The sequence below is a fragment of the Sprattus sprattus genome (assembly GCF_963457725.1).
Source record: "Sprattus sprattus genome assembly, chromosome: 13".
In the NCBI taxonomy this organism is placed as follows: domain Eukaryota; kingdom Metazoa; phylum Chordata; class Actinopteri; order Clupeiformes; family Clupeidae; genus Sprattus; species Sprattus sprattus.
In genome coordinates, this window is record NC_137911.1 from 20,258,384 (window position 1) to 20,277,749 (window position 19,366).

The following is a 19,366-nucleotide window of genomic DNA, read 5'->3' on the forward strand; positions in this document are numbered from 1 at the left end:
CCAACCCAGACACACAGGATGGAGAGTGCATCTGCAGACAGCCCAGAGTGTGCTGATTGCACTGAGAAGACAAAGGGTCTTCATTCTTAGCCCTCTAGGAGAGTTGCTACAAATCACTGCACATAACCAAAGCCACCCACTTTCTACTTTTTTTTTATTTGCAAATCCATATAAAAAGAAAGGTTTTTTTATGGTAGAGCAGGGGCTCAGCCTTTTTTGCACATCTGGTGTTTGAGCAGGCCAACGGTCCTACCATTTTTTTCTCCTGAAGTCAGATCTCCCACAGGGAGCCATTCTGATAATTCACAGTTATGGCATCCTAATGACTATACGAGTATGGGGCGCCAAAAAAATGTGCCCATTAGTCTTTCACCTTCCTCCTCACCTCCTGATCCATAGCTGGCTCTCGCACCCTCTCTCTTTCTCTCTCTCACTCCCTCTCTCCTTTTCATTTTTTCACTCTTCGTCTTTTTCTTTCTTGTTAAGCCTAATGGGACTTGAGTGAATTTGCCTTTTTGGACGGAGGACTAATTCGCAATTACGAAGAATAACTCCCTTCAGGACGACTGGTGGCCAAGGCAGACACCGCTTGCATATTTTATGACGCTTAATTTGTCCGCTGCCCCCATTTTTTCCTGGTCTGCGGGTGTTTGGGTGGAGGCTGAGGTGAGGCGCTGGTGTCGGTTGTCCACGGGCCTACCGTCCACCAACTGACAAACTTCCAGCGGTGTACAGGGCTGCAGCCAGTGAAGTGCATGAATGCTTTGTGCCTTTCCTCAAACATGATTGGATAATGTGGATGAGAGAGGCCTTTCATCTAGCCTTACCAACAGGCTTGGCCGTGCATGCATAGTAGCTTACTGCCCTGGGCTGACAGTTTAATTGTGTCTCACGAAGGTGGCAATCCCAAGACCTCACAATAATGGATTTGTTCATGCCTTATGTGCAAGAAAAAACAAAGGGGATGTCCTCAAGTTGAGTTCTCAAATACATGTTTCACTTGGAGACACCTTTTGTTCAACAAGATCATCTTTAAGAGACAACGCTTGTGTGAGACGGTGTTAGAGTAGGCAAGAACTGAATCATTTCCACCATTGGGCCAATATGAATTAGGTCCATCAGCAGGTCAGCCGCAGCTTTTCGTTTCAGGCTTTATTTGATATGTAAACAAATTTGATATGCATTTCCACCATCGGACCAGTAGCCCCACAGTATTTCCAAAGAACCTGCCCAAAATGTGCAGGTCTGGGCGCAAACACATTACACAGCCTCTCACTGTTTTCATCTGGTAGATCAATAAAGGTCGATCTCTTCTAAATTTACTGCATGTTCTTCTCTGCAGAGAAAACATGATGGACGTCCTAGTGACGGTCCTCAGACGGTCCAGTCACACTGCTGTCATTACTGGTCTTCTACACGGGTCCCCCACAAGGACCCGTTCTACTGGAACCAGTAGACCAGACCAGTTAGGTGTTACTCATCCTCACACTCCTCTTCTCATTGTGTCACCACCCTGCTCCCTCTGGTCTCATAAACAAGGAGTTTGGTTTGAAGGAAACGTGTGAGTCTGAGTCTGGAGAAGTTAGAAACTCCTATAGTTATTATTGTCACCGTGCCTAGAATGGTTAGAGTTAACATTCAAATAAATTGTACATAATATAAACAAATTTGTCTCCTCTGTTGATTAAAATTGTCATGTATTTGATTAGAAAATAATTTAGCCATCCATATCACAGGTAGGCTGAAGATGTTGCTCTAATATAAATCTACTACCAGCATACTGTATGCATAGTTTGCCATTAGATAGCAAGCTGAAGGTACAGCTTCAATTGTTTAAAGCACGTCGTGGCTATCGTAGCCTGTTTAAAACATACTGTGGGCTAGGATAACATGCTAATCTTTTCTTGCAATAAATTAGTCAACTATCATGTAATACAACATCCATACAAATTTGAGCAAGCGTCTCTTCTAAGCCTTTATGCCTGTCAACTGAAATCCATCAAATGCCTTACAGCCGTGTTGGTTATCCTCCCCTGCTTGCTAAAGGCACCCTGTTCTGTTCAGTGTATTTGGTTGTTAGTGTCGAGTTATTTTGTAGTTTTGGTACTGACCCTGTCTTACCTGACTCAGCTAACCCCGCCTTTCACCTCGACCTCAAGCACCAGTTTGTCTGCGTTGGCCCAACTGTAATCAGCAGGCCAAAAGCCCCTGGTCACTGGCCCTGAGGAAGCTCAGAGAACGCACAATCTAGCCCCGGAAGGGAAATGGAAGCTTGGGCTTGGCACGGACTTGCTTGTTGGCATTTGGCCCAGTAGTGGAGCTTATCAATCAGATTATCAATCAATCAGCTTATCAATTCTGCTTGCTGGCAAAATATTGTTTACTTTCTTTGGTGGGGCACAGAGTTTAGAAAGTAATTGCTCATGTACATTTGAGTCTCTGAAATTCACCAGTCAAAATGGTTACTCCATGATCTTTAGACCAACTGTAGCAAAGCCCACCAAGCAAGGTTAATCAGCACCCCGACAGAGAGACATAGTGCAAGGTGCGTGTCGCAGCAATTTCAGAAGATGCAAATATTTTCCAACAAAATGGCCGCCATGCCAGGGTGTTTTCCTTTGGGCCCTTCTGGCCTCCACCTCATCTTCCGCAACTCTCGCTCACCCCGAGTCGTGTCGGTGACGGGAAAAAAAATCTGGTAATTATGAGTGCCTCAGTCTCTCCTGGCATACCTGCACTTCAAAAGACCCTCTGTGTTCTACTCGCGGGGCATATGAATAATTCAGCAGTGGGGGGAGGAGAGGGTGGGGGGGAGGGTGTTGGGGGTGGGCAGAGGGGTGGGCGTGCTGGCCGGTGTTTGTTGGATAGTAAGCGAGGCCACACCATCTGTTTCCCCAGCTCCAGACACACGGCCCAGGCAGGGTCATACCAGGCTGGGGAAACTCCTCGCAGGTGATGCCAGCACGTTCCTGCCATGGGGAGCTGATAAGTGTCCCGTGCCATGGCACACTCCCGTGGCACAACGGAGCTCTCTGTTCCACCCGCACCCACGGTAACTTTCCACTGAGCAGTGACATAACGAGGTTTAGCTCTCAATAACATTTAGGGCTCACTCAGTGACCAGTCCTTAACCTGAGAAGATGTATGAGCCTTGATCATTGCCAAGCAAAGTCACTGAAATTGGGTCACACATGGACAAAGACACAGACACACACACAAACACACCACAGACACAGATCCAGACACCCACAGTCATATACACATTACACAGACATTTCACATGCTAGTTGTTGGATCAGTGAAGGGGTTGTGAGACGTACTCATGTGTGTGAGATGTCATGATGTGTATGTGAGGTGACATGTCTGAAATGTCAAGGTGTATGTAGGGTATAATCGAGGGTCTTACCAGCTGGCGGTTTGATAACTGGAGGTGGTATAAGGGGGACTATTATAGGCATGCTCCCATGATCCTTTGTGCTGGGATTGGAGGTGGAGGGGGTGGAGGATGGCTCCGACATCACTCCATTCCGAGGGGTAGGTGTAGAGCGAGAGCTGTTGGCATGGGGTGGTGAGCTGGTGCTGTTCTCCATCGCTGAGGCTCTTTGCAAAGAATTTTCTAGAAGCAATGAAGGAACACAGATGGTCTCTTAAGATTAGGTTCGGCCTAATATTTAGTTAGGAGCTGCACAGTCTCAATCTATGTATTACGTTTTCAACCAAAATGTGGTGGAAACCACTTTATAAATAATTTTTATGGAGAGATTCTGTTGAAAGACTAAAAACTATAAATAATTTCAACGGAGAGTGGAACTATTTTCTAAAAGAACCACAGCCACATTCAGATTTCTACTTAGACACTGCAAATAACGATCACGTAATTAGCATTTCCACTGCAAACATGGACATCTCTTAACTACAGAGGTGATGGTGATTGGGGATTAGTGATGCGACAGTGTTTACAAAGCATCCCCCAGTATGCCCAGTGCAATCACAAGTGCACAGTGTGAGAGTCGTCTCCACCATCCAGGCATGCGGTATTGCAGACGCATGCCACGCAAGTTTGCTTTCATTTTCTGGCACAGGCGCAGACTTCCATCAGCAAACACCACCCAGCCAGCAGAGCCTGCGCCACAGCACACATACTTCACCCCCCCCCCACACGCACACACACATACACACACACACACACACACACACACCAACTAAATAAACTGCGCTTTCCTGTACCTGCAGCCAAAAAGAGCAGGACATTTTTTTTAAAGGACGAGGGATGAATAAATTATCAACAGATTTCCATTTGTCATTACAACTCAGTGTGTACTTGGGGTGGGGGGGGTGTTACGATAAATGAGTTAATTAGGTTTGATTGTTTTGCGCCTAATCTCGGCGTCCGCAGTGACGACGGTGGACAATAACAAAATATCGTAATCTGTGCGTCACGGATTTGTCTGATGATGGAATGTAATTAAGGGGCGAGAGCAGGGGCAGGCGCAGTGAGTTAGCGGCTTCCGCCACCGCTCCAACCAGCCTAAATCTCCCTATTTCTCCCCCACGGGCCGGCGAACGGCCCTGAGGGAATTAACTTCCTCATTGTGTCACCACCCAGTCCCAATCCTCGTAGGGGCACTGCCGCTCACGAGAAGCTGTAGACACTTGACAATTTAAATCCTGCTAATACCCCCAATTTCGTGCGGCGGGGAGAATGTTTCAGATGAACCCGGGATCACTCCTCTGCTGAGCTCATCTGGATTTCCTCCGGGAGGAAACAATGGGAAAAGCTCTAGGGCTTAATCATGATAAGTTGCTCTGAACTTTGTGGCCTGTCTTGGATAAAATTGGACGCGCTGCTTGCAAACTTGTGATTAACTTTCTCAGTCCTACCTCATTGAAATCATCAATAGATTACAAATGGCAAATTATTTGACACCTGTATCCATACCATATCAGGTGAGGTGGGTTTTCTATGTTATCCATCTTTTCTGTGTGCTTACCTTTGACCACTGAGATGTGCTGCCGAACCTCCCCATCCGGATAGTTCCGCATCTCAATGTCGTCTGAGTCTCTGAGCTCCACCTTGTCATATCCGTACCAGCCCAGCAGCTCATTCATAGTGTTCTCTGCAAAACTCTGTCGGGGGACAAGAGTGAAACCAGCAAACAATTTTAGTTCGGACAAAAAGAAAAAATTAGGCTTCAGGAATGTGAAGCTTGCTGCATCACCAAAAACAATACTTCACACGCCACTTATGGCAAATGCATGGCTCCGTCCACTGCTTATGCCAGCTCTGGTGTAAGTGATAAACAATGATTTGGTGTCCTCTGATTAAGTCCACAGGTAAAGTTCATTATTCAAAAGGGTTGAATAAAGGCTTCATTTCTGTGTTTGGAGCATTTCCTTGTTTGGAGTTTTCAGTGTTATACACTCATAAAGAGAACTGGAGCTGTTGTGTAGATTTGGTACATTTTAGCATTTTAAACATGGCAGGTCCTCAGTGTCCACAGGGTGGTAACTTGAAGACTACATCAAAATGTTTTATCATATTAGCTTTCAACATCTGATTCGCAACACTGTATATCAACCTCATTCGCTGACTGTGATGCTTTTACTGGTTCAATAAGCAGGTTACGACTCAAGACCGAACTGCGCTGTATAAAATCTGGTATTCTCATCGGTTTCAGATTATTGGTGATAAAATATAAGGTCCATAGTCCATCTGCTTGACAGGGATAATAAAGTTGATGGTTAGAGTTACAGAGGACAGTTTTTTCAAACTGATGCGCTAGAAATGCTTGCTTGTCTGTCAGGGATTAGAGGGCCACCTTCCCTGTGAGGAATAGCAAACATTTGACAAGTCTGTGGCTGAGTCATTATTGCCTGAAGAAATGCCAGGAACTCAGTATAATGTTTGTCAGTCTATCCATTCCTCTGTTCGCTACAGCACCTTGTCCAACAGGCAGGAATGAAAACATTTCTGCAAGTGGAAAGCTTGAGGTGGATTGCATTGCTATAATATCACGTGGGTGGGGTGGCAGTGAGATTCAGAGTGGCCTTTTTACCTGGCTTTGGACCAGGGATGTCTATGTGTTATAAATGCAACACAAGCTTGAAATCGTTGTGGTAAACACAGGCAAGGCAAATTAACTGACAACAAGCCAGCAAGGAAAACAACATGCCCACAGCAGCACTTTCTTCCTTTGTGTCATCTCCACATCACCTCCAGGAGAGAGTGACTACTTCTACCTCAAGGATTCAGTCATGAGTCCAGAGGCTACGTTCCAGCGGCTAAAAAAAGTAAGGTAAATCATAATCAGGAATCACTGCAAGGTCAGTGTGCATCTTTATACAAAGACGCTGTCAATCACTGAACGGTCCAGACCACGCTACCCCTCAGACATGGAGTACTGCAAACCCTCATATCTCTATTTCACAAATCAGACTGAAAGATGGACTTGAACAAGTCCGTCTGTAGAGATGCCGAAATCTCGTAATTAAGAACATCCTAATTAAGAGCTGCAGTTCACTAGAAGCCCCTAAAGAATAGCATTTCCACTGACACTTCTGAAACCCTCCAAATGTTACATACAGCAAATTACAACTCTCACACCAATGACAGCAACATATGGCTGTCTTTGAGTGCAAACAAAAGATGTACAGCACTACAGTTTACATGACAATAGTCTAGCAGGATTTGGCGAAACATAGGTAGCGGGATTCTTAGCCACAGTTCAGCGCGGGAACTCTTAACACCTTTGTCTAATTTGCCCAGTCATGTCTCTCCAGCTCCACTTAAAACCTGCCGACGTCATGCCTGTCATCGACACAGCCCAGGTTCTGGAGGAGTCAGACCTCCTGCTTAGAACAGAGACTGTAACCATCCCTCTGTGGGTGGCAGTCAGGAGTCTATTCTTACATCCCCTTTCATGGTCAAAACCACGGAGAGACCGCCACGGCTTTCTGCCGACTTCCCTCTCAGGCGCTTCAGCCTGTGAAAGAGGTTGGTGTGTGGCATGATTTAAAATATTCGACAAACCTGTTCCAACGTCCCTGGTGGTACCTCATGAAATAGAAACAAACCAGTAGAAAACACTTTTTTTTTTACAAACAGATCTCTTAAACATTTAAAATACTATCATCAAATGGCTCTAAACTGTCTCCTAGTTATCTCTGACCGGGACTGAAAAGGACTGGGTTCGTCAAGATTGCTAAGTACTTAAACACTTCTGCACCTACAGAATCACCCACCTAGCTGACATTAGAGCATTGTTGTGTTTTTTTCTCTGACAATCTAAGGGGCTCACCATGGAGTAGGGCGGGTTGCCATGGAGATCACCTGCCTCGCCCGCCCAGGGGTGGGCCCGCTCGGCCCGCACCTGATGAGACACGAGTCATATCGTTACGTTCAAGCATTCAAATGTCAATCAACTGTCAATCAACTGTCAATCAGGCAACATGAACTGTCAATTAAAATGCTAACTATCCATCATCCTGGATGAGAGACACGTCAGTTTACATTACTTGAATGTGCTGAGATGCATCTGTTACACAATTACAGCAATTTATATATCATGCGAAAGAGGCCAAAAAGCCATTTACTATAGATGCGCCAACTTTAATGCACTCATCATATGGTAAATGTATTCTGCAGCTGTTAAGAACTTTGTAAGAGTCAGTCATAATCCCATATTGTCCAAAAATCTCAACACATTTGTCCAGCTGAGGACCTGACAAGATAAAGTTAAAAAACTCCCTTTCCCCAGACATAGCTATGCCACAGGTCAACCAGTAGGTGTCTCTACTGATTCTAAGATTCACAGGTGACTGTGTCGAGGCAACACAAGGTCAGTTAAAACATTACTGTAATAACAGCAGCCACACAGACTGCTAAACATTCACCTCCATGCGCTCAGAGGTCCACACCAGCACTGAATGAACTCACTGCTGAGGCTATTTAAAATGAGGATTAACACAGTCCATTGGCTGCTGCCAATGCTCGGGTCAAGCATGAGGTCACCTGCTCATTGTTCTCGACATTTTTCAGTGTATTAGATGGGTGCTGGGATAAACTGACAACTGAGATTTACATCATTTTGTTTCTGCAACCTAAGCCACCTGCCTTGGGAGGATATCTGAAACGGTGCTGAATTGAAATGGACACCTCTGCCTGTGCTGCTCCATGGAATGAGCTCTCCCAGTTTGGAAACTGGAGCTGATTATGGACCAGAGGTGTATGAGCATGTTAGCTCTGGTATGAGTCCTGATTGAAGGAGAGGGGCAAATGCAAACGAAGGTGGCCTGAATTCTCCCCCCACTCTCTCACACTTTCTCATTCATTCTCTCGCTGTCTCCTGCTCTGTCCTTTCTCTCTCCCTCTCTATCTGTGTAATACTTGCTCTCTTGCTGTTGTTCCCTTTCCTCCTCTTTCTTCCGAACTCCTTCCTTTTCTTATTTTCCCTCCAACGCTCTGACTCTCACTCTGTCTCACACTCTGTCTCACACTCTTTCACGTATTCTCTCTACCTCTCTGTCTCCTTCTCTCTCGCTCTTTCATTCTCAGTGGCCCTTCGGTAACCTTGCTGCCCCTTCCAGAAAAGAGGGAGAGATAAAGTGTGTGGAACCTAATCCGGGTGGCCGCTCATGAAAGGGGAGTGCAGGAATGGCCCACAGAGGGAGAAGGTTGGGGTAGTGTGTTTGTGTGTGAGTGTGTGTGTGTCTCAGTCTCCCTGATGAACCTCCTCTCTCCAGGCCCTTCTCCTATAACACACCCAGCTAAAGCCCTTATGCACTTACTGCCCACTTACACACAGCCTGACCAGTCCAACACCAATGACTCGAGTCAACATGACTGTACCCCGCGACAATAGACGAGTGTAACCCTCTCTGAGGCTGACCAGGGCGGAGGCCATTACTGAGAAGGCTTGATTCATTCTGGAATCCCCGGCTTGCTGCAGGGTTAGTTTTAGAAGAACAAATGTGGACAGTATGCTCTGGGGGGCCAGGGCACGGCCATGCCCTAAAATGCCCACTCACCATGCAATGCCCCAACCCCACAGAGATGGCATGGTTACCATTACCATATCTTTTATCATATCTCTCTATGAGTACAGAGGGGATGTGCTTGCCAAGCTCCTAACACGGATCTCTTTATTTCTCTGAGGAGAATGAAAAGACAGCTATTCTTCTTCTTTTTAACATCCTTTGCTTTACTCTTCTGTCCTCCTCTCTCTCTCTCTCTCTCTCTCTCTCTCTCTCTCCTTTTTTCTCTCTTGGTCTCGCTCAGTTAGGGGTAGTGGTGATGGCAGTGTTGGTGGAGGGTGTGGAGGAGGGGGGTTGAATCCGACACCGTGTGGGCAGAAACCAGAGTAGGTCACAGTACACCATGATAAAATTCCCCAATCCCCTCGCCAAGTTTCCCTGTGCGGGCCCTCCCTCAGCCTTTCCAGGCCCACACTTTTCCATTCCCTTGTTCACTGTCTCTCCCTCTCTCTCTCTCTCCCTCTCCCTCAGTCTCTTTCTTACTCACTCTCTCGCTCTTTTCTCTCTCCCCGTCTGCTCTGCTTTCATTTCCCCCTACCTTCCTTGATATCCGATCCCGCACGGAGTCTCAGGTTTCAGTTTTTACAGCTTAGGCTGCCTATTGCTGTATACATTCCTTTCTCCCTTGCTCTTACAGCCCCCCCCCCCCCCCCAAACCCTCTCTGCTTTGCCCCCCACTCCACCCCCCGATTACTTACTGCGGCTTATTTTACCATGGTGCACATGAAAGCGTCGCAAGATGAAGGAAACACTGTCAGACTGTTTGGTTTTTTGGAGGTATGATCCCTCAAAAGGGCACATTGTGTATGCTTTTCTCTCTCCCTTTTCCCTCTCTTAAACGAGTGAGCCACTGAAGTGGAGGTGGTGGAGGGAGAAGATGGGGGTGTGGAGGGAGTGGAGGGGGGGTTTGGAATTAAAGGAAGAAAGAACGAAAGAAAGAGAGACAGAATGGAAGACCGAAAGAAACAGGGAAAGAACATGTCTCTAACTAGCTGGAGAATGGCCTTCAGGGACTGGGAGTTGGTTTGTGTTCGTCTGAAAGAGTTGGTGAGATGCTTCGGGATGGCGGGGGAGAGGACTGAGTGTGGGCTTGTACTGGGGGGAAGAAGGGAGGAGGAGAAAGACACAACTGAAAACCTGGAGAACAGATTTGCAGTAGCAGAGAAGAGGAGTTGAGGCCCCCCCTCTTCTGTTACCTGGCTCCTGAAGGGGGTACGACATAGAGAGATAGCCGAATGAAAGCACTGGCTAAACATGCAAGTGAATCTGGTGGGGGTATGGGGCGGCTAAGTGAGGTGGTGGTGGTGGTGAGAAGTTCATAAGATCACATTGACTGAAGTGTACAGGCAAAACAAACAGAGATGCAACTGAAAACAGACAGAAAACCCTGACCTAAGACTACCTTAGTACGAGTAGGACAGCTGACAGAACGGTAAAGGACTGTGGGAAGAAAAGATGCCTACTGCCAGCTCCGTGATTGCAGGGACTGGATGCCCCATAGGGATATATAGGCTCCAGTTGAAAGTATGTAATATAAACAGGGTGTTCTATTCCTTGTGAATATTAAAGGGAGATGGTGTTTACTTTCAGGAGATAAAGAGGGAAAACTAAACCGTGAGCCCATAAACAGAGTATGAATGGGACAGGGTACAGATAAGTATGTATATGTACATGTATAGATGGCAAGTGTTTGCTATGGTGACAGCAAGTGTGTAGGGGAGGTGTTGAGTATGAGGATTTAAAAATACAAGGCATTCAAGGCCATGTCACACACACACACACACACACACACACACACACACACACACTCACACACACACACACACACACACACACACACACACACACACACACACACACACACACACACACACACACACACACACACACACACACACACACACACACACACACACACACACACACACACACACACAGGGTGCTTAAACAATTAGAAATCAGAAACCATACATACCCTCACTTCATTGGTCAGCTTTTCACTAGATAAGTTCTGCAAAGTGAAAACTATTCCCCATTGAACTGAACCAAAGGGGGCTTTTAAAACAGTACTAAAAGTGTAAACAGTAAACAAAACATAAATGATAGTACCATTCCAGCCAGTAGACTTGTTTTGTTGCTGTTTCTATGTCTTATATCTCTAGGTAGCCATTCAGCTTCAACAAGCTTGTTCCTGGTTACCTACTCCATAAAATCATTACCTAGATAGAGGATAAATGAAGAGCATGCAGGATGCAAGTGTGACTCAGGGGATGGACCGCAATGGCTTTGGGCTGTCACCACTAACAACAGAACATACACACAAGTACCCCAGTGGGGTCCAGGTGCCTCCATTGTCACATACACAGTACTCGGGCTAGTGCCTGACATCATGACAATACCCACAGCGCAAGGTGAACCCAGCAACTGCACTGAGGGGGGAAATCTTCTCCATACTAAAAATATTCTTCATTCAGCGTTCCCATTATTGGGAAATAACACACTTCTGACTCAGCCAAAAAACTTCAGTGACAAGAGCTCCTCCGGGAGTCACATCTGTGTTTGTTTGAGGACCCGCGGAAATCAAAAAGCTTCCTCTGCAGCAGGATGAATGGAGGAGCCCTCGCCGGCAGCCCAGCGCCAAGACTACTGGGAGAGCCGCCGTCACGGACTGCAGCACGTCACCCAGGATTTTAAACAGCCTGCCATCTCAGTTTAATACTTTGCTAATTACTCTTTAATGAAAGCAATTAGTGCTATATCACCGTGCCCTGTGTTCCCTTGCTTTTGCGGGAATGGTCTCTGAACACGCAAAGACTTGTCTCCGAAGCAGGCACGAGATACAAAATTCAAGACCAGACCACTCACCGATTGGCATTATAGAGTGCCAATGCTTTGTTTGGGCAACTGAATGGGAGAGAAAGACTCTCGGATATCTACGGGCAAGTTGCACACGGCGCAGGACAAAGAGAGCCCTGCTATCCGACTCAGACTTCTGTGCTAATACAATAAGCTGCTCCACAGCATTGATGTCCCATTGAATTTCTGCCAGTTGAAACCTTGACAACTGCTGTTATTCAATTTAAGACAACATAGAGTCTTAACCCATTCAATTATGTTCATCAACACTCAAGAGTGAGTTTGCTCTCTCTCTCTCTCTCTCTCTCTCTCTCTCTCTCGCTCTCTCTCTCTGTACACACACACACACACACACACACACACACATACACACACACACACACACACACACACACACACACACACACTGGGTGCACAATAGCATACACACAAACTGTCACATCTATGCGCTTGTACACAAACACACACAGAGAATTATTCACTTGTGTTCCTACCGACACTAAGTCACAATTTAAGCACATACGTATAACCCCAACACATAGACACATCCATTTGTAATACTGATTGTCCTGATGCAGGTCGCTCCAATCTAATTCATCCTCTGACAAACAAGTGAAAAAGTTGCTGGCACTACAGTGATCAACTAACAAAGAAACTGTCATACAGAAAATCTAAAATGAAGCCTTATTTTCATTATCTGTGTCCCCACACACAGTTAACATATAAAGTCACTCATAAACTGCACTCCAGGATCGTGCACTCTTTACACTCACTTCCCATGTTTTCTATTTTTTTCTATTCTGCATTCATGTAAAGGTATAATCATACCCATCATTCCCAGAGATAATCTGATGAGTGGAGAGTCACTAATATGTACACACAAAAGAAATGAGAAAACATCTCTAATTGCCACAAATTAACATCTCAGATAAATAAACTGCTCCTCTGATACAGTTTGTCAAGACCCTTTGACAAACGGGGAGCAATACCAGTATAACTACAGATGTATTACAGATGTATTGCACATTAATAGAACATGTTTAATATCCTGGCATCAGATTACCTATGACGATAGTTTTTGGTGCAAATCTTATCACATTTTCTGTGTGAGCATTTTAGCACAATTCAGTTCACAAAGAAGTTCACCATATAGCGCAACAACTTTGTCTCCAGCCACAGATATGCATGTTTTAAGTCTTGTGTGCACTGGAGAAGGAGCAGACACGAACAGTTTGAGGTGATGGTGATGCGGATAATTATCTCACTGACGAGACGAGGATAGCGTTTCATAGATTTTCATTAACACTGAAGCTATTGATTTAGATTAGAATAAACTACAGTACAAGCTTGGCTAAGGATAAAAACAAATCGAAACCTAAAATCAGCGTAGCAAGGATAGTCTCACCAACGGGCTATCAAAACATTGGGATATATTTCAATAAACAAGACCTGTCATATAAATAGGATTTTAAATGAAATCATCTCATTTCAAACGTGTTTTGTAATTCCAGTATTCCATACAAGACGCTGGCATTAATATCTGTCCAGCCTTTCATATTTGGAGGCAGGTTTTCATTTTAAAAGAGCTAGGCCAACTTGACTAATTCAATTATAATACTTCACCAATTGTGGGAAACAATTGGATGCCCGTCAAAAGACGATTGGGACCAATGCTAAACATCGCTGCAGGTCAATCAATATCTGTCAAATTTAGGAGTCCCTGAGGATAGCTCAATGAAGATGCATCAACAGCAATTAAGCAGGTGCCCTGCCATCATGCATTTTATGACAAGAAACAACGGGGCTATCCCCATAGGATTCTGGTTTGGTTGGTTAAAAAAGCTCCTAGAATTGTTCCCCGAATGAATGAATTGGTAAATCCATAACCGCGAATAAAATATTGTTCGCAACTGAATGATATACGGTGACAAGCGAGACTGCAACAATCAAAACAGCCTTGTGTGTACACAGTGGCTTACTACAGACAATGAACACATGAAAATCCAAAGACAAAGATGCAATGTGCTTCTTGCGTGTGCTGTGGTCTGCTCAGATTTCGCTTTGCTTCAAGACGGTTATTCTGTGTCAAGCAAATGCTGAACACAATAGACACGCGTGACCCTAAATGAATGTAAAGGCTAAAAAAAGCTTGGAAAGATAGTGTTCTTGTCAGGCGCTTTCAGGCAGGCGCACATCTGGAATGCCTGCTGCCAGCGCTACGGCTCCGCCAAAGCTGGGCAGACATCGCTTTCCTGGCGTTCATGAGAACTAGTTTTGGCGATGAAATGCAAGGATATGTGTGAACACACGTTAACAATTTTCTCCGGACACTCTCTGTCACAGTTGCTTTCATAACAGCTTTGTTTTCACAGAGGTTAGAGGAGTAGTAGCCTAATCGTAGTAGTAGTAGCCTACAGTGCTGACGCTAAGACTGACGCACTGGATTTTCCATTAACTCCACAAAAACCATGCGAAAGAAAGATATACACAAAATAAAATGGGCTTCAGCAATATATTATGTTTTAAGTCACCTGCTTATATGTTTCAGTAATTTTATATCCTGAAGCTCAAACGAGAGTTGAATATAAATACATTTTTGGTCAACCAGCATTTTGCTTTATGTAAAAAAAAAAAAAAAGGTGAATAAATTGTGACTTACTAAATTATTCATGTGTTACTATGTCTTAGAAATATGTGTCATAAACCGTAAAGAAATCTGTACAACATGCTCTGCAGCCAAAAATCAAAGTTCGCCAATTACCCACAACATAGCGCGTCAATGAATCAAGTCTCTATTCAAATCCGAGGGCGGAGCGGCAGGCGCTCAGTGTTTCTGAAAATGACAAGCCTTTATGGTTACCCCGAAAACCACGCCGTTTCTCAGACGAGCTCACAAAACAGACAGGACCTACCTTCATCTCCTCATTAATTTCCCGTTTCACGGGGTGTGCTGGTTTTCGGCTTCTTTTATTTTCTGGAGGTCTACCTTCTTTCTCCATCTCTGCCATTTTTTACAATATCTCTGTCAATATTTGCGATGGGGAGAAAATCGGAGTGCGTCTGAGGCGGGGCCGTTTCAGAGTTGCAGAACGGCGAGTGTCAGGCGTGAGAAGAGCCCCGGTGAAGTTGATGCTGCTGTTGCGGGCTCGCGATGCCCGGTTGAGTCAGCCATCTTCTGCCTAGTATTTCTCCACGGTCTGAGCGCTAGTTGGAGTGAGCCTTTTCGGTAAGGCAAATGAGAGGTTGTGAAAAAAGCCAGACAGGGGGAGGGGCCTCGACTGTAACTCTATACGAGGCGCTGATCCCGGGAAGGCTATTTCCTCCCAATTTTCCACAGATAGGTTTTCACTCTGGACTGCACGCGTGTCAGGGATTGCTGCACGACATCAGTGAATGAGCTGTTTATTCGGATCTATAATTTTGACCACTTCTGCATGCTTTGTTTCATGCCTGGGGTTGCCTGACATCTGGCCTCTGCCACACTTTGTCATAGACAATGGAGATCAATGATACATCACAATAATAAATCATGAGAAATATTCCCAGTGTTTAGCCTGTATGAGCTTGGGAAACATAGGTATATGTGTGTGTGTGTGTGTGTGTGTGTGTGTGTGTGTGTGTGTGAGACAGAGAAAGAAAGAGACAGAGAGAGAGAGAGAGAGAGAGAGAGACCAGTGCCACTGTCACATGTAGTTAGCGCTCAGACTTTTCATTTGGAAAGTAAGTAGAGTCCACACAGAGCTGTTGAACTGACATTGCGCCCGCTCTGATTTCTTTCACAGTGGCTTGTGTGGCCTGCTGAAGTCACCACTTTGTGACATGCCATTTTCCGTTGTGTGGCATGCCGTTCAGTAATCACGGTAACTCTTCATAAGCTTAACCCCAGGTGTCTACCCCCCAAATGTCTAAAAATCATTGCCCTAATGCAGAGCATCAGCACATAATCGGTTGGTCACATGAGAATTCATTATTATTCCATGTCTTCACATTCACCCCACTCCGTTCACAAATATTTTGCCTTGGTGTTGTAATACATACCAGTGTCTGGTTACAACGAAGTCAAGAAGAATACATCTCTTGAACAGAAGATTTCCAGTACATATTTAAATTAAGCTTGGTTTTACTCTGAAACATTAGCCCTGTAATTAAAAGGAAACAGACCCATTTGAGGAGTATCCCTATTCAGTGAGTCTTCAGGTGCATAACTACAGTAATGGTGATGTCCTTGATCATTCAATAGGATCTTAATGAGTACATCAAGATCTTCAATAAGCTGTATGACTATATTGGCATGCTGGCATTACTCTCCTTCCCTACTATCTCCCTTTCTGTGCAACCTGTATGTATGCCTTTTGCACAACTGCTCCATGTGTCTACCATATGATGTCTATCTAAAATATTGCTTGGTTGCCTCTTCTCCTCCTCCCCATCCTTTCTTATCCCAGCCTTAAGCAGGGTGGGGGGGGGGGGGGGGGGGGGGGGTCCCCTCTCTGAGCTGGGTTCTGCTCAAGGTTTCCTCCTGCTAAAAAGGATTCTTTTTACGTTGTCATGTGCTGGCTCTAGAGGCTTTAGGACTTTTGGTTCTGTAAAGCATTTTAGTCAATGTTTATTATGAATGGCACTTTAAAAATTGATTTTAAAAATGGAATAGGATCATTCCAAATTAGGCAACTTTGATTCCCAAATTTGTTTTAAAATACGTAGTTGCCGCTGTCACATTATTACAGACGTTATACTTCTGTGACGCCTGCCACACATACACATGAACACACAAGTGAGTGAGTGTGCATGATCATTTGTCCCAGAGGTTCATCTCCCCTCCTCCCTCTCATCTCACAACCCAAAGTTTGATTCATTCCAAGATGAAAGGAGGGCGCCATGACACCAGTCCCTCAGTCTGGGCCTGTGTCCTTGAGCGAATCTCTACGTCCCATCCCAGATCACAAGCAGATGGGCTTGTGACTCAATGAGCACATTGTTTGACATACATAACCCCCGCTAGGGCCAACAAACATTATCCCATGATAAACAGTTACACTGTTGCAGGGATGATGTTACACAAATTGATACAAAAATGAGATGCCCAGGCGTATGTAACACAGGAGAGGGGGGGGATGGCTACATTTCTTCAAAATGTATTGGCTTTCATCCGATTCAATTCCACAGCTTTTAGCATCGTGGATCAAGTGCAAAAGAATATGGTTTGTAAATGTGAGTGAGGGTTCTACTATGCAATGACAAATAAGATTAGAAGATGGAATTTTCGTCTCTCGGGAGAGAGTAAGTGGAAAAGTCACGAGGCAAAAAGGGGTTTGCTCCCTACACTGCTCCATGCTTGTTTACAGACCATCTCTATTTCAAAAGATACTTATGGGATTTCGAGTAGAGGGGAAGTTTTACAAAAGGAATTAAAACAAGATACAAAACAGCTGGGTTGAGAATATCACTACAATTACAATCATCCGCTGCTGGTTAGCCAAAGATAAACATTCAAGTCTCAATCAAGGGCCCAAATAAAGCTCTGTTAATGGAATATGCTCGTAGAGGCTGCATGGCAGCATAGATAGCATGGTTCAGGATGTGTGTGTGTGTGTGTGTGTGTGTGTGTGTGTGTGTGTGTGTGTGTGTGTGTGTGTGTGTGTGTGTGTGTGTGTGTGTGTGTGTGTGTATGTGTGTGTGTGTGTGTGTGTGTGTGTGTGCAATAGTGATTACAGTTAGAGGTGCATTTGAGGTAATAAGACAATAAAACACTGTCTCTTGGCAAATCGAGTATCAAAATCCAGGTCTCCTTAGATTAAGAAAGGTTAACACAGCGGTTGCACAGAGACCAAGTTATTTCGAAAAATGAATTTGAGTAATATTTCTACATTATGTAATATTGACAGGACTTGCAGAAGTCCCTCAAGTTCAAAAAGTGACATTGGAAGATGGCTATAAGTCATCTTGTAATCAGACAGAATAACACTTAGGATTTGGGTCAGAGACCAAAGTAATACATGATCTAATTAATTTCTGTTTAAAGTTACACCTCCATTTTATTGATAACCATCACTGACAGCAGTGGTTGCTGCCATTAAATCAGAGAGAAAGATAGAGGGAGGGAGGCAGAGCTGACTTGTTCACAAGGAAGAGGAGGTGCCCCCTACTGCCCAGAAGACCTGCAGGCATACATGCAAAACATAAGATGATAAAGCAGGGACCTCATCTGGCTTATAAGGATGAGTCATTTGTATGTGTTTTCATTATTATGTCAGTAATTTGATTAAATGTAATGTTGAGGTTAATATCTTGCTTTGTTTTCATTCATTTTTGGTATATAAATGAGTATACCCTATAATGTGAAATTGATGCTTGATTTTTGTGCTGTGTGAGATTACTGTGCTGATATATATACAGTGCCACTTGAAAGTATGTGAACCCCTTGAGCACTTAAGAGTTTTCTGTTATGATACAGGCAAGCTGTCCAATTGACTAATTTGACTAATTAAGCACCCAAATATGCTTCACCGAATCTGTTACCTGCTTGACTTTACCAATGCAGCTGGGGGTTTACTTACTTTTGCGAATACACTAATTCCATGTTTAATGTAGTTTTTTGGCTACTCAAACAATTCCCTCTAAACAAGTACATGCAAATCATAAACATAAACCTGACATTTCATCTATGGAAAATTGGTGATGAAAAAAATTAAAAACCATGGTAACAACAGAATACTCTTAAGTGCTCAAGGGGTTCACATACTTTTAAGTGGCACTGTATATATAACTTAACCGGGTTGTCTATATTTAAGAGTCCCTGTATCTACACACGATTTTTTGTTTCATATTCACTGCAGAGGTAATTTGAAGGCTGCATCTGAATTCTGGTTATCCATAGGTGATTAATCTCCATTATATCATGACCATCAAAATGATCAGACAACATAAGCTACCAGCGAATAAAAAAATGCATGCTCATATAGTCAGTCCTGTGTACTTCCAATTCATTATTATACTGAGTGCATAGGTTGTTCCACCAGTGTATAACCAAGAGTAATGGAATTATGTTTTGAAATGGAATGAAAGTAATGAAAATACAGTTATAGAACATGGTGTTCCAACTTCTAGAATACAAACTGCCTGCATAGCCTAACTAAACAGAAGCAACTGCTAAAGACATAGAGGGCCATGTCTTGTGTCAGTCACCAGATACGGTGCTGTGATAATGAGTATACCAAATGGAGAGCTTTTCCATTGTGTGCTCTATTATTAATACAATGAAATACTGACCACCTGAACTTAGCTTTGAGTTGCAAAAAAAAAAAAGATCCAAGACAGATGTTTGTATGATGTGTCTTCAAAACTTCTCAGTGCAATTAAATAACAGTAACAGTGAAACTGACCATGAGAAATATAAAGACGGGGAATGCAGAAACACAGCAGGATTTCATAAATGGCTTTTAAAAAGAAACGATACAGCAATATGATGGCCCCCACA

At 44.2% G+C, this 19,366-nt stretch overlaps 1 protein-coding gene across 3 annotated transcripts in view; it reads right to left on the reverse strand.

The window, feature by feature from the left end:
- The window catches only part of sobpa (sine oculis binding protein homolog a), a 47,612-nt gene extending 32,537 nt beyond the window's left edge, over positions 1-15,075 (reverse strand). For all 3 annotated transcript variants that reach the window (XM_080849623.1, XM_080849621.1, XM_080849622.1), the window contains exons 1-4: positions 14,802-15,075; positions 7,299-7,370; positions 4,992-5,127; positions 3,407-3,616 (exon numbers count right to left, since the gene is read on the reverse strand). In XM_080849623.1, coding sequence (XP_080705749.1) covers positions 3,407-3,616; positions 4,992-5,127; positions 7,299-7,370; positions 14,802-14,897 — 514 coding nt within the window. In that variant the 5' untranslated portion in view covers positions 14,898-15,075. The remainder of the gene's footprint in view (positions 1-3,406; positions 3,617-4,991; positions 5,128-7,298; positions 7,371-14,801) is intronic.
- Between the last annotated feature and the right edge of the window lie 4,291 nt (positions 15,076-19,366).